Below are 14,875 nucleotides of genomic sequence, written 5' to 3'. Positions count from 1 at the left end.
AATGCTATTCTAAGTAAAAATATTTTTTAATTATAAATGAACTTTTTTTAATAACATCGCCTTTATAGTGTGAAAGTAAAATATATTTACTTCGCTTATTTTTATTATCATTCATATATATTTCCTATTTTTTTGAATTTAATATTTTTTAAAATTTTGATAGCATTATATTGGATAAGAACATTTTTGTGATAAACGAAAAGATATTTATAATTACAATTATAGCCTTTAAATGTGAGTGTCAATATATTTACTTTCTCTTGTCTTATTATCATTAGCATTATGTAATTAATTTGGATAACTTTGGGGTAAAAATGCTTCCTTCAAGGATGTAAGATATTTTTTCTTCTTCAAGACAATCACTTTCCTTAAGAATGGTAGGATATTTAATTGATGGTGCTAGTAAATTTATACCTTTCTTGTTTTATTACTATGTTATTGTAATATATTAATTTAAAAATAAAATCATTTTTATCAGTCCACTGTGTTAAAAGATTATTTTTAAATATTAACTACCAATTTTCTAAATCATTTTCCAATTCTATTAATATCATGAATATTACAATGGAATATGCTCTCCAAGGTTAATTAATCTCTTTATTTTAATATATTTTGATTTAATATGTAATTTTGATAAATAAATAAAAGAATTTAAATTTATAATCTTAAACCAAAATTACGTAAAATATATTAAAGTATATTTTATAACCACACAATCTAAACAATTTAAATTCATAATTTTAAATTAAAAATATGTAAAATATATTTTCTAACCTCACAATCTAAATATATACGTGAATAGAATGAATTAAAAAGTTATAAAAAGATTCTTTTTCTTTTATTTTTTAAATAATTAAATAGAACAAAAAATTGAAAGAAGGGAAATTAATAATTGCGTAGAGAAACATATCTTTCAAACTTGTGGCAACTAAATGAAATGAAAACTCGGGCCAGTAGAAAATTTTATCGAGAGCGTCATATTTTTATGGCAAAATATTTAAATATATCTTTTAATTTAGCTTTGAATTATATATATGCTTTTTAATTTTGGGTATACATAAATAGACACCTAAACTTGTATAAAGTTGAACAAATGGACACACATGTTTTACATATCAGTTGAAGGTCAAAGTTAAAATTTGAAAGCAAGTTTAGAGTCCAATATATATATTATGTCTATTTTAATGAGTCTTGCAATGCGCGATTCTGTTTAGTCAAGAGTTTCAATATAGAAATTAAAGTATTACAAATTCAATCAAATGAAAAAAAATCTCTTATCGATCTATCGAATAAAATTAATATGATAGATTTTATAATCTGTTCTTTCGTCATATTTCATAAATGAATAGATAAGTATAGTCGAACGAAAGGAAAATGGAAGGACTTTCTGCAAATTTACGTTCTCCCCAAGTCACCGTCTCCGTTATCTTTTTTCTAAACGGAGTTTAACTTTTAACTGTTTACAGCGGCCACCGGCGGTGAAAAGACCGACGGACGAAACGTGAAGGGAGGTTCCTTCTGTTGAACAACAAATAAAAAAGGAAAGATAATTAAAATAAATAAATAGCATTTATTAGTAAATATAAAATAAAAAATATATATAATATATACATATATAATTTTAGAGAGAGAAAGAGAGACGTAAAGGCTTTATAATTTCTTCAATCATCTTTGTTCATTATCCGATCCTTCAAAAATCATTTCTTCATTCTCCAGAAAAAATTACTATGGTTATTAGCTTAATTTGTTTTTAATTTTTTAGAAAAAATTAATTTGGGAATCTATTTCTCTTTCTGTTGAAGTATTGAAAACCCTTTACGATTCAATTTTTTGAGAATCATTTGATCTAGATTTGTACATATTCTTTGTGAATTCTTTATACGCTTTGTAAAAAATAAACAAAAAATAAAGTTTATTTGATTGATGAATTTGATGTACAGGATTGCAACAAAAGAGGTTTTTGATAAATTTGTTGTGTTTTGAAGTTAAAGTTTGGATTTTTACTTGTGGGGTTTGGTAGTTGTGTTGATAGTTTGAAGTTTTGGAAGAAGACAGATTTGGGGTTCAATTACTGTTTTGCTATTCTGTTGTGATTTGGAAGGAGAAGAAGCGGTGTGTTTTATGCAGCGTTGGGTTTTGGATTTTTGCGATGTTGGAATTAAAAGGTATGGACAGGTGTGAGATATAACGTTTTCTACTACCTAGGGGTTATCAAGAACGGTGATATATATAGGGCTGGATAAAGCTAAGGTTATGATCAGAAGAGTAGAGAATAGGAGTTTTAAGAATCAGAAAATGAGGAATGATGAGCAGAAACCACCTCTTGAAGGCGGGAATGTTGCGTTAGGAAGGAGCAAAAATGGTGTTTTTCCGTCTTCATTTCGAGCTTTATCTAAGATTGTGTCATCTGGTGCTTCGACTGTTGCTTCCACAGTTAAATCAGCTGCTTCGGCTATTGCGGAGAGGGATAACGAGTCAACCCATGATCAGGTGCTGTTTTGATGTTCTTTATGCCTTTATGTAGTTTGTTGGTGTTAGATATCAGGGTTTATAACTTTTTTTCTAGAGAAAGATTGAAGCTTTATACTTGTTAAGATAGGTTTGCTACTTGTGTATTTATAGTTGAATGTCATAAATCGAAATACAGTTGGTATATGCAGTTTTGAGTTCAAATCCTTAATGCTTTGAATGTTATGCTACTTTTAACCTATGTAAGTAACTGCTGAGGATAACTAGATCCAGTATATACCTGGTATGGTGTCTTCCTACTCTTTTTAGGTTAGTTTTCTTCTCACAAAATTTAGCTCCAAGTTGAACAACAATCTTAAAAAAGTAGGGGTAAAGTCTGCGTATACTCTACCCTCCCTAGATCCCACTTGTGGGATTACATAAGGTATGTTGGTATTAGCTCCAACTAGAACTTATGTGGGCTAAGTTTCTTGGGTTCATATCATGTGCATTTTTTCTTTTTGCCACAACAAAGGGAATATAGTTAGAGATGTATCATGATTATATCCTTATATGGATCAGTAGGGGAATGAAATCTGAAAGTCCATATTCACTGATCTGCTATGTACTTTCTTGTTTTTTCATGACTGATTCTTTCTCCTATGACCAATACAATTTTTTCTTTTCTTGAAAACGGTGGTGTCCAGCTTGCTTGCTCCTCGATTAATTCCACGGGTAATTGTCACCTCCCATCATCAATAAGTACTAGGTAACTCTATCCACCTAGGTTAGAAGTCTAGTAATGAGAAGAAATCACCTAGTTATTTTTTGTTTTCTTAAACCTATGTTGGCTTCCTGGTTCTCAACCCACTTCATTGACCACTAGTCCACAACCTTGAGTGCAAATATAATTAGCACTGCACCATGATTATATCATTGTATGGATCAGCAGGGGAAATGAGATCAACTTGAATGCTGTATATGGTGTATATATGCATATTTGGTGGCCTCTTTCCTTCGTAGAAAAGAAAAGATATACATACATATCCTAACTGGTCTATGTGTAGCATTAGGGTCTTTGTGGGAGGGCTGTTTGAGCATGCATGCTTATTGAACTAGAAATACAATTTTCTGGATGCATTTGTGATCAGGGAATATGAGTAATTTCAAAATAACCTTTCTTCAATTTAATATCATAGGTCCATAGGAGTTGGCCGTTGGGACACACAAATAAGTTTGTCCTTCTTCTTATCTCGTTTTGAAAAGCATGTTAATGCTATCAGAGGTTTTATTCTTGTAGTGTTTCCGGCTTTCAAGCAATCTTTTTATTTAATGTGGTGTTTGGTTCTTTCGTACAGCTTGTGTAGGTTGCTAACTTTTTTTACTTTATTTATGGAATTCTGACTTCGGTTTTGTTGTGTTTGTCTAAGATCCCACCTGTGTCTTGTCTGGTTGTTGTTCCTGAATGAATGATCCTTATGCATAATTGGACCTCTTCCTTTTTGTTTTTTTTTTCCGTTGTTGTCGTATATCCAGATTCCTCAAATCATATTGTTTTTTTAGTCGTTGTCGTATCTAGCTAGATTCCTCGAATCATATTTTTTTTTCGTCGTTGTCGTATACCAGATTCATTGAATCATATTTTCTTTTCGTTGTTGTCGTTTATCTAGATTTCTCAAATCATGCTTTCCTTTTGTCTTTGTCGTTTATCCAGATTGTTCGAATCTTATTGTTTTTTCGTTGTTGTCGTATATCTAGATTGCTCGAATCTTATTGTTTTTTCGTTGTTGTCGTATATCCAGATTCCTCGAATCATATTGTTTTTTCATTGTTGTCATATATCCAGATTCCTCGAATTATCCCATATGTTGCATACCTGTGTTGCAGTTAGGAATTTAAAATGCATTTTCTTCACTGTCCTTTTCCTGATAAAAAAAAGGAATTTAAAACGCATATCACATTTCACTTGAGCTTTATTACTGCAAATACAAGTACTAATCATATAAATGAGGATGGGAGTCTGAAGATGGATGGCACAAAATCATGTTGCCATGTCCTTGTAATTTGGGTGGGTTTGAGTGTGGGGGTTGCATAAGGGGTCAAATAAAGGTAGTCAAAGTTTGACCGACCTTAAAGAAGTTTCCGACAAGGATAAAGCAAGTTGCCTGTGATCATGTAATTTGCTTTTTAAGTAACATGTGACTATGTAATCAAATGCATTACAACCTAGGGAACTTGTGTTTTGGTGCTTGTAGCTTGTGAATTTCCATCCCGAGAAATGTTTACCTTCTCACCACTCAATTCAAATAACCAAGATCCTTTTGTGCGTAGAACAAAAAGAAAAATAGGAAGAGGTATTTGTGGGCAATAATATAAATTGTATAAAGGTTCTTTGACGCTGATGCCAAACTTTAGAAACCAGTTACAGGGGTTGGAAATTGAGTATTTGATGGTTCTGTTGGAAAAGTTTTTGGGTCCGATTCCCGATGGGAAGGTAGAGTGTTATGTGCCAGTTGTCCCTCATCTGATAAAAATAGAAATGTTAATGAATTTAGAGGCTAAATGGCTCTCCCACCAATCAGCTAGTCTTTTGGGTTGAGCTCTTCTGTTTTTGGTATCAGAGCCGATCGATCCATGCATGTGGCCACGACTCGGAGTGGCGATCTGGTTCCGAGAGGGGTACCAGCAGTGATATCTGGGTTGGACAAAATGAGTTTATAGGCTAAATGAGATCTCCCACCTATCGGACTAGTCTTTTGGGCTGGACTCTCCTTTTTTGGTCTATAACATACAGCCTTGATGCTCCGGAAAGGACCAGTAGTGGCTTTTACAATGTGGAATCTTCTTATGGAACTTCGGTAGATAGCAGCAAGAGTAACCTTAGCTCAAGGAAATTTAATTAAAATCAGGGGGCCCTTGGGGATATCCTAGCTGGTGATTACCTCGGAGAATATTAGTGCTGTTGTATCCAGTGTAGATTAACTTTATGCATTGATAAGTTGAGGAATTAACAATAATTGTGATTCTTTTTTTCCGCAATTTTAACTGTGGAGTCTGGTTTCAAAGATATGGCTAAGATGCCATGAGAGTTCTAAAGCAATTGTCTTAAGGAGCCTAATGCATAATACCCACCTAAAATACGTATGAAATAGGTTGTTGGATATTAAAATTTTAGATCCATAGATTTATGGGTTATTTAAAATATTTATATTGCTAGTGCTTAGAGATGATGTTCATTACATTGCTATGTGAATGAGGTCAACACTTTGATGCCCTTTCAAGGGGAAAGGTAGTGTATCTCATATTCCTCTTCTACAACACACAGGTTCTCTGGGCTGGGTTTGACAAGTTGGAATGTGAGGGAGGCACAACTAGACAAATTTTGCTCCTGGGGTGTCGTTATGGCTTCCAGGTTTGGGATGTTGAAGATGGTGATAATGTGTACAACTTGGTTTCCCGGCATGACGGCCCTGTTTCTTTCGTTCAAGTGTTACCAAAACTAATAGCATCGAAGAATTGTGATGACAAATTTTCTGTTAATCGCCCAATGTTGATACTTTGTGCTGATGTATCTTTTTCTGGTGGTAGTAGCAGTGGGGAGAGAACAGAAACTCCTTGTAATGGAACGTTCCGACATTATAATAACCAAGCAAGAACCACATTTGTGCCAACTGTTGTTTGGTTTTATTCCATGAGATCTCACTCTTACGTGCATCAATTGAGATTCAGAACAGTTGTTCACTTGGTGAGGTGCAGCTCCCGAGTGATTGCGATCTTACAAGCAGCTCAGGTATGTAACATGATATTACAAAGTTGTACTCGGGTTTAACTGGATGGACATAAGAGTTAAGTTGCTTTTATTTACAGATACACTGTTTTGATGCTGCAACATTAGAGAGGGAATATACTATTGTCACTAATCCTGTTGTCACGGGGTTTCCTGTGTCTGGAAACATTGGTGTGGGACCTCTTGCAGTAGGTCCCAGGTGGATAGCCTATAGTGGAAGTCCAGTTTCAGTTTCGAATTCTGGTCGAGTTAATCCACAGCACCTTACTCCTTCTGCTAGTTTCCCAAGTCCAGCGCCAAATGGCAGCCTTGTCGCTCATTATGCAAAGGAATCAAGCAGGCAAATTGCTGCTGGTATTGTGACTTTAGGGGACATGGGGTACAAGAAGCTGTCGAGGTACTATTCTGAGTTGCGGCCAGATGGTAATTGTTCTCAGCCTGGGAATGTTTGTGTAAAGTTATCAGGAGCTCCTAATGGTCATTTTCAAGACGTAGACAGTGTTGGAATGGTATGAGTTACTCTCGTCAACTTTCTTTCAAAGATGTTGGTTTAAATTTTCGTGGCCATTTTAAGGCTCTCATGCCGTGTCTACTGTTCTGTGGACATCTATATATGCCCATAATTTGCCCTTTGTATTGTATTAGATATATAATACTGGCTTTGACCAGCATTGGACTCTAATCTAACTTGTCTGATCTTTTGCATCTGTAGGTCATAGTCAGGGACATTGTCAGCAAAACTCTTATTGCTCAGTTTAGGGCACATAAAAGTCCTATTGCAGCTTTGTGCTTTGACCCTAGCACTACTCTTCTGGTGACTGCTTCAGTTCAAGGTCATAACATCAATGTATTTCGGATAATGCCTGGACTATCTGAAAGTACTTGTGCTACTGATCCTGGATCTTCTTATGTCCATCTGTATAGGCTGCAGCGTGGACTGACTAACGCGGTAAGTATGCTTATGTTGCTTTCCCTTTTTTCTCGAGCTTGTTGCTTTTTGAGGATTGAAGTCAACTTTAATTTCCTTTTTAAACATCTCAGGTCATACAAGACATAAGTTTTAGTAATGATAGCCGGTGGATTATGATAAGTTCTTCCAGAGGAACTAGCCATCTTTTTGCGGTATCTCCTTCAGGTGGATCAGTTGATTTTCACACATCTGATGCACGTCGTAGTGCTTGCCCTAATAGCTCTGGGGTGATAGCAACGCTTGCAGTTCAGAGGGCTGTAATTTCTCAGCAAAGCATTGGTGGATCTGGTTCACCTGTGACACTTTCTGCTGTTGGCCGGATAAGGAGTGGAGGTAATGGTTGGAAAAATACTCTAAGTGGTGCTGCTGCTGCTGCTACTGGAAACGTGAGCTCTCTATCTGGGTCCATTGCTTCAGCTTTTCAATACTACAACAAAAACCATAACCAATATACAGATCCAGCCTTTCTAAAATTAAATTATCACCTGCTGGTTTTTTCTTCCCCTGGCTGCGTGATACAATATTCTTTACGGATGTGTTCTGGCCTAGATTCTCTTACAACCACCACTCCTGTGGTGGCCACAACATATGAGTCAGGCGTTGAAGTTGATACAAGATTAGTCGTAGATGCAATACAGAAGTGGAATATTTGCCAGAAACAGAATCGCAAAGAACGAGGTGGTAATATGGATATATATGGTGAATTTGGAGATTCTGATAACAGTAAAATATTTCCTGAACGAATGAAGGTAGAAAATGGTCTCTATTCCAAGATTAGCAATACAACCACAGAAGAAAAGAGAAGTTCTGATGAAAGACATCATATGTATATATCCGAAGTGGAGCTTGAAATGCATAAACGTCAGATTTCACTGTGGGCAAAACCAGAGGTATTTGTGTGGTATCACAATTTTTCAGTAAATCTCATGCTTCGCGTAATGGTTGATATCTACTTTGTGCTTTTGTTGTGCTGCAGATCTATTTTCAATCATTTGTTGCAGATGAGGTTAAGATAGGCGATATTTATGCTTTTGGAGGAGAGACTGAGATAGAAGAAGTTCCAACTCATTTAGTCGAGGCGAGATCAAAAGATTTAGTCCCAGTTTTTGATTTCATTCAAGCTTCCAAGACCCAACCAGGGAGGTAATCAATCTTTTTTTTTTGGTGAATGAGTTGCCCTTGTTATAGAAAGTTGCCCAACAGTTTGGTTTGTTTGCAACAACATAACCAGGGCCTGGGGAGGTAGAATGTATGCAAACCTTACCCCTACCTTGTGGAGATAAGAGGATGTTCTTGAGGGTCAATAGACCCTCGGCTCTCAAAGTAGTTTGAAAATAGGAATATGGAAATGTTAGCAGTAACAACAACAAAAGGAAGTGCTAGGGGAACATAGTGCAAATTGAAGCAATGAAAACAACAGTAAGTTGATACTAAAATTGAAGAATACGATAGCAGGAGAGTAATAATAGCAAATACTGATCAGGGGATTTGGAACATGCATAACCTTCTGGCATGGCAATGACTGTTTCGTTGGTTAGCCATTAGTTGTTTACTGCTGCATTTTGTAATGTTTTGCCTATACTTGTTGGAAATTGGAATATGGTTTCTGTTTCTGAAGTTAAATGTTTGTTATAGGGTATCTGTTAACAGTGACAATAGCCAACAGTCACTTCCTAGGCTGGAGGTCTCCAATTACTGCAATCTTATGGCTAATGGTGTTGATGAATTGCATCATTCCATGACTGGTCCCAGGAGTAAAGTTCACTGCGGCCGAGAAGTTAATGGGTTGGATGGTCTTCCAATGACAAGTCAAACTGCTAATGGCTTTGTAAATAGTAGTGAGAGCCCTAAAGCGGATGCCGAGCTAGATTTTGTAAATAACATGAAGTTTGTAAATAATAACCTAGATGGCGCAGCATTGGAGGATCATTTCGAAGATGAAGTCGACGGTGTTGATTAAAGGTAACCGATTTTGCTTTTTACTTGTTTTCACTACTTCCTGCTGGCATTTTCAAGTCCTAGCACCCTCCCTTTCTTGTATTTAAGAGAGAAAGAGATCGCCAGAACCCGAGTTCAAATTACACCTTGTTTGTCTCATTTTATTAGTCATTTTTAATCTTTTTACATCTTCTTGCCAGTTGATTAATTCGTTGTCTTCTTATTTTCTCAGGTGTTCGTTATTCGTTTATTACGCGGAAGGTTTCTGTAAGTGTTGATATTGTGGGGGGTGGAAAATGTAGAGAAGAAAGAGGTTTTAGGCTCCTTGATTGACCCAATGAACAAAATGTGGATGCTTTAACTTTGTATTGTAGATATTTAGATATGAAACTTATCCAATAAATTAGCTGTAATGTGTAAATAATTGCCTGGATCTTGCAACTTGTTGCTTTTATTTTACTATATCTTCACCGTATCTTCAGTCCATTGTTTACAATGTATATATATTTTCTCGAGATGGATCTAAGTTATATACACTGTTGGACAGGTTGTGTGCTGCATTGCAACTCTACCTCATCGCGAGCTGTGTAGGTTCGTCGTTTTGGTTTAGAATGAATGAGTATCTAAACTAGAAACTTTTTTTGTTAAAGAAAGAGATCAGACTTTCTAAATGAGATTGAGTTTCACGAATATGTACTGTTTGTTTCATCACTTCAAGAGCCTGAAATACTACTACTATCAAGTGCTTGATGTTTTTAAAACAAGATTTATTATTCTGATCATAAAATCACTTATTATTGAGTCTAGAGGATTGAAAATTTACTATTGCTTCACACTTGTTTTTTCCACAATTCTTTAATTGAGTCAGAGGTCTATTGATAACATTCTCGTTACTTTCACAACATAAGGGTAAGACTAAGTACACTATCCTCTCCAAATCTCACATGTGAAATTACGTTGAATTTTGTTGCTACAAATCAATTCACAAAAAAAGAGTGATCTTAAATTAAAGGTCCAGACCAAATGATTGATGAATTGACTAAACCTCTAAAAAAGAAAATGGATTGATAATTCCTTTTGGTTTTATAATAATATTTCAATTTTCAAAGTCGTTAAAATACATTAATTAAGAAAAAAAAAGAGTTCTTTCTTTTAAAACTATTAAAAATTAGTTAAATATGTCTCAAAGAACTAAGGATGATAGAATTTATTAATCCTTTTGGTGGTGAAACTGTTTTTTGTTATAGTTTGAAAAGAATTGAACTAATAATAAATCTCAAGTTGATTTACCTTTTAGTACAAGCCAAATTTTATTTCGTCTTTAAATAAATACATCGTTCATATAACTTTTCAAATATTCTGAGGAAGAATCACAATCCAAAGAGTATAACGTAGACATGCTTAACTCGTGATCTAGAGGTCATACGAGTATAACTTTATTGTTGTTCTAAGTATAATCAAATTAATTAACTAACAAAATAATATTATTAAAATAGTCTAATGTTTTCCAAATTAAGTTTAGCACCAACAAACCAACTACTACTAAGGCTGTCCCCACCAGTATTTAGAATTTAGTCACAATAAGAAAAACAAAAAGAAGAAAGACAGTGTGTCATTTTCCAATTTAGAAACTCTGTTCAAATCAAATGTGCCTAAACTTTCACATTGTGAAAAATAAGCTTCTATTCTTTAACAACTTATATGTGGAGGCAAAGTGAAGCAACACCAAACTCTTCTCTTCTTTTAATTCCAAAATATAAAATAATACTATAGCCTCATTTATTATAACTTTTTTTCCTCATTCTTTTAAGATCAAACTTATACAATTCATACAGTCTAGTAATATCGTAAATGGTCATTCAACTGCTGAAATTACATATTACTAAAGTTATGAAATTAAATTTTGTAACTAGAAAGTCACTTAAGTTTGTATGAGTAATATAACAAGTCATTATGAAGAAATAAAAGATGCATTTTGTATGGTACTTAGACAAAGTTGGATGACTTATTGTGATTCTTAGGCAACGTTCATAACAAAAAATAGTTTCGCGATTTTTGTGATATTTGAGAACTTTGGTGCGACAATAAATTGAGTGACTATCTACGAAATCAACTCTTGAAAAGAACTTTACATACTATAGATACAAGTTTGATTCTTGCTAATGGTCTCATATCGATATGAGTAGGTGCTTGTAGCTCGCTCGCAAGTTTACTATTAGTAAAAGGCAGTGTTATGTCTCTTTCCTTCAAACAACTAAAATTCTTGAGTTTTCTTCACTAAGAAAAATCAATATAAGCTTTGGTAAAAAAAGAAAGGCTGCAAGACTTGTTATGTAACCTTCATGCTAAGCAAGGTTAGGTGATTGAAAACAACACTCACCCCCACCCCTCCTAGTACTTCCTTTTACATCATATCTCAACAGGGTTATTCTGCATTCTTATTCTCTCAGTTATTGTTTGCCTAATTAATCATTAGGCCAAAAGTACCAATATTTTTGTTAATAGCCAAATTTCAAGAACTTTTCTTTCTGCCTATTTTTGGGCAGATTGATCAATTTTTTGACTTTGTTATTGAGTGTTAAAAGCAATGCAGCTTCACATATCACCAAGTTTAAGGCATGTTACTGTTCTGCCTGCTAAAGGTTTCAAGGAGTTCATTAAAGTTAAAGTTGGCTCCAAAAGATTATCTTATCGTATGGTGTTCTACTGCCTTCTGTTCCTTACATTCTTGCTCCGGTTTGTCTTCGTGTTAACAGCTATAGATACTATTGATGGAGAACGAAAATGTTCGACCTTAGGTACTTCTCTGTCTCTCTAGTTCTGTATACAGAATTTGGAACATGTTATGTTAAGTTCGTATTCTACTTAGTACTATCTCTTACAAACATATAGTAGAAGTAATGCTAAGTTCATCGCGTGGAATGTATGTGTTACAATGGAAAGAAATAGCAAACACATAGTAAGTTTAGAGAGTTAAATGATGATCAGAACAATGCTGCTCAATATTGCTCCTCCCTTTGTTAACTTTAATGAACAGAAAGGCCGAAATTTTTTCTGCAATTTGGATTCAGGTTGCTTGGGAAAAAAAATTGGACCAAGGATTTTGGGGAAACGTCTTGAATCAACTGTACGCTTCTGAGCCTTGTATCTTTTCCCTTGTGCATACTACTGTGATATTCGATATTTCCTTAATGATGTGCTTGTTTTAGTATCGAATATTGGAATTGTATAGTCTTGTTTCATATATTATTCTGCATTTGTTAGGTTCCCGAGGTGATATATCGAGTATTGGAGGAACCTTCAGACCAAACTGATACACAAACAAGGCCTGAATCTCCTCAAACATTAGAAGAGTTTGTTGCAGAAATGAAGGATGGAAGACCAGACGCGAAAACCTTTGCTGTCAAGCTTAAAGCTATGGTATATTTACTCTTATCATGCTTTCTACATCATATATAGGAATATATATGTAGTATAATTTAAAGTGGCACATTATGTCATAGGCAACAAACTTCTGTTGACAAAGAACTAGTAGTGAAAAAAAAGGCAATAAGATATCCATATTTAGGTACTCCAGGCCAGACGCGGATCCAGGATTTTAGGTTTATGAGTTCCTACAACGACCTCTGTTAATAACACAGTACTAACTGTTGTCAGAGTCAAATATTAATGGTTTATTGGTAATCTACTAAATATACATATAGAGAATTTGGGTAAAAGCTGTTGGGATCACGTAAACCTCCGTAAACAGGCCTTTGAAAACCTACAAGAAATCTTAGTTTAAACAGTTCCTCATAATGTTCCCTGTGTTCAGCTCAAGGCCTGATTTTTGTCTATTCTTTTTGCAGGTCACTCAGCTAGAAGAGAGGACTAGAACTGCCAAAATCCAAGAATATTTGTATCGTCATGTGGCATCTAGTAGCATCCCGAAACAGCTGCACTGCCTTGCTCTCAAGCTAGCACATGAGCATTCCACCAATTCCAATGCCCGTCTCCAGTTACCATCGCCTGAGCTTGTCCCCGCTCTTGTTGATAACTCATACTTCCATTTCGTCCTTGCCTCTGACAATATTCTTGCTGCTTCTGTCGTTGCATCATCACTCGTGCAAAATTTCATCCGGCCTGAAAAGATAGTCCTTCACATTATCACAGACAGGAAAACATACGCACCTATGCAAGCTTGGTTTTCGTTGCATCCTTTAACACCTGCTGTCATTGAGGTGAAAGGGTTGCATCATTTCGATTGGTTCACGAAGGGGAGAGTCCCGGTTATGGAAGCTATGGAGAAAGACCAACAAGCCAGGTCACAGTTCAGAGGAGGGTCATCAGCAATTGTAGCAAACAAAACTGAGAAACCTAAAATCATTGCAGCAAAATTACAAGCCCTCAGTCCCAAATATAACTCACTGATGAATCACATAAGGATACATTTGCCCGAGGTAAGCCCTGAACTCTACAACATACACAAACATGTAACATCCATATATCCGATCCCAACCATATATCTGATCCCAACTTGTTTTAGACTGAGACGTAGTAATTGTTGTTGTATAAATGCACGTGACATCCATATAGTGTTCGATTATACTGAGATGTAAGAATTTCTTTCCAGCTATTTCCCAGCCTAGATAAGATAGTATTCCTGGACGATGACATTGTTGTTCAAACGGATCTTTCACCTCTATGGGACATCGACATGAATGGAAAGGTGAACGGGGCAGTTGAGACGTGCACGGGAGAGGACAAGTATGTCATGTCAAAGCGATTCAAAAGCTATTTAAACTTTTCTCATCCATTGATAGCAGAACACTTCGATCCAAGTGAATGCGCGTGGGCCTATGGCATGAACATTTTCGATCTAGAAGAATGGAGGAAAACAAATATAAGTCACACATACTACTACTGGCTCCAACAGGTAAACTACAACTAACATAAAATAAAAAACTCTGTAAGTTCAAAAATATACCAAATTCGTTATCTGATACAACTTTTTATCCAGAACTTGAAATCAGACCTAAGTTTGTGGCAGCTAGGTACATTACCTCCTGGTCTAATCGCATTTCATGGACACGTACACACCATTGATCCCTTCTGGCACATGCTAGGACTCGGGTATCAAGACAATACAACCTTAGCAGAAGCTCAAAGTGCGGGCGTGATTCACTTCAATGGTCGAGCTAAACCTTGGCTCGATATAGCATTCCCACAACTTCGACCATTATGGACTAAATACGTTAACTTCTCTGATAAACTTATCAAAAGTTGTCATATTAGAGCGTCTTGAAATGAGAGGACGAAGTTAGAGGAGAGTTAACGCGAATGGGAAGGCCTCCAATTCCTGATGAGAAATGGCAATAGATCTGATCTTAACACACTGGAACTCTTCGCGATTACTTGAATTTCTTGTTCTCTGATGTATTTTGTTTTGCAGTTTAGATTCTACACAGTATTATCCATTCTTTCAACCAAAAATACTTATACAGATAGCATAAAAAGACGCTATATTTTCAAGTTTTACGCGTGATTTCCAGGTATGTCATGCAACATTTATTCGATAAATATGTGAAATCAAAAACTCAAATAAACTACAACCTACTTAGTACATATGTTAATGCTCCCTAGTTCTAATCAGTAAAATCATTCCTCTAATTATTTATAGGTAATTAAAACATAGTTCTTAATCAACAATCGTTATATCAAAATTTCATATATACATCGAAAAAATGGAACTA

At 35.3% G+C, this 14,875-nt stretch overlaps 2 protein-coding genes across 2 annotated transcripts; both read left to right on the top strand.

The window, feature by feature from the left end:
• Window positions 1–1,242: 1,242 nt before the first annotated feature.
• Window positions 1,243–9,618, top strand: LOC101259351 (autophagy-related protein 18f). The gene is made up of 8 exons (XM_004244109.5): window positions 1,243–2,490; window positions 5,774–6,238; window positions 6,316–6,744; window positions 6,948–7,184; window positions 7,277–8,095; window positions 8,182–8,348; window positions 8,841–9,167; window positions 9,376–9,618. Exons 1-7 carry the CDS (start codon window positions 2,254–2,256, stop codon window positions 9,163–9,165), a joined length of 2,679 nt encoding a protein of 892 aa, XP_004244157.1. The 5' UTR covers window positions 1,243–2,253; the 3' UTR covers window positions 9,166–9,167; window positions 9,376–9,618.
• A 1,846-nt stretch (window positions 9,619–11,464) lies between these two features.
• On the top strand, window positions 11,465–14,654 carry LOC101259652 (probable galacturonosyltransferase 12). Its single transcript, XM_004244110.5, has 6 exons — window positions 11,465–11,941; window positions 12,215–12,270; window positions 12,408–12,563; window positions 12,992–13,582; window positions 13,756–14,058; window positions 14,143–14,654. Exons 1-6 carry the CDS (start codon window positions 11,731–11,733, stop codon window positions 14,425–14,427), a joined length of 1,602 nt encoding a protein of 533 aa, XP_004244158.1. The 5' UTR covers window positions 11,465–11,730; the 3' UTR covers window positions 14,428–14,654.
• Window positions 14,655–14,875: the final 221 nt, after the last annotated feature.

The sequence above is a fragment of the Solanum lycopersicum genome, chromosome 7 (assembly GCF_036512215.1).
Source record: "Solanum lycopersicum chromosome 7, SLM_r2.1".
NCBI lineage: Eukaryota > Viridiplantae > Streptophyta > Magnoliopsida > Solanales > Solanaceae > Solanum > Solanum lycopersicum.
The sequence above is the reverse complement of the archived record's forward strand: the minus strand, read 5'-3'. Positions and strand labels throughout refer to the sequence as shown.

Excerpts from the sequence above, each read along its gene's own strand:
- LOC101259351 (XM_004244109.5), top strand. The coding sequence starts at position 2,254 with ATGATCAGAAGAGTAGAGAATAGGAGTTTTAAGAATCAGAAAATGAGG. Across the intron at positions 2,491-5,773 it reads ACGAGTCAACCCATGATCAG|GTTCTCTGGGCTGGGTTTGA; the intron begins GTGCTGTTTTGA and ends TACAACACACAG. Across the intron at positions 7,185-7,276 it reads AGCGTGGACTGACTAACGCG|GTCATACAAGACATAAGTTT; the intron begins GTAAGTATGCTT and ends TAAACATCTCAG.
- LOC101259652 (XM_004244110.5), top strand. The coding sequence starts at position 11,731 with ATGCAGCTTCACATATCACCAAGTTTAAGGCATGTTACTGTTCTGCCT. Across the intron at positions 12,564-12,991 it reads CTGTCAAGCTTAAAGCTATG|GTCACTCAGCTAGAAGAGAG; the intron begins GTATATTTACTC and ends TTCTTTTTGCAG. Across the intron at positions 13,583-13,755 it reads TAAGGATACATTTGCCCGAG|CTATTTCCCAGCCTAGATAA; the intron begins GTAAGCCCTGAA and ends ATTTCTTTCCAG.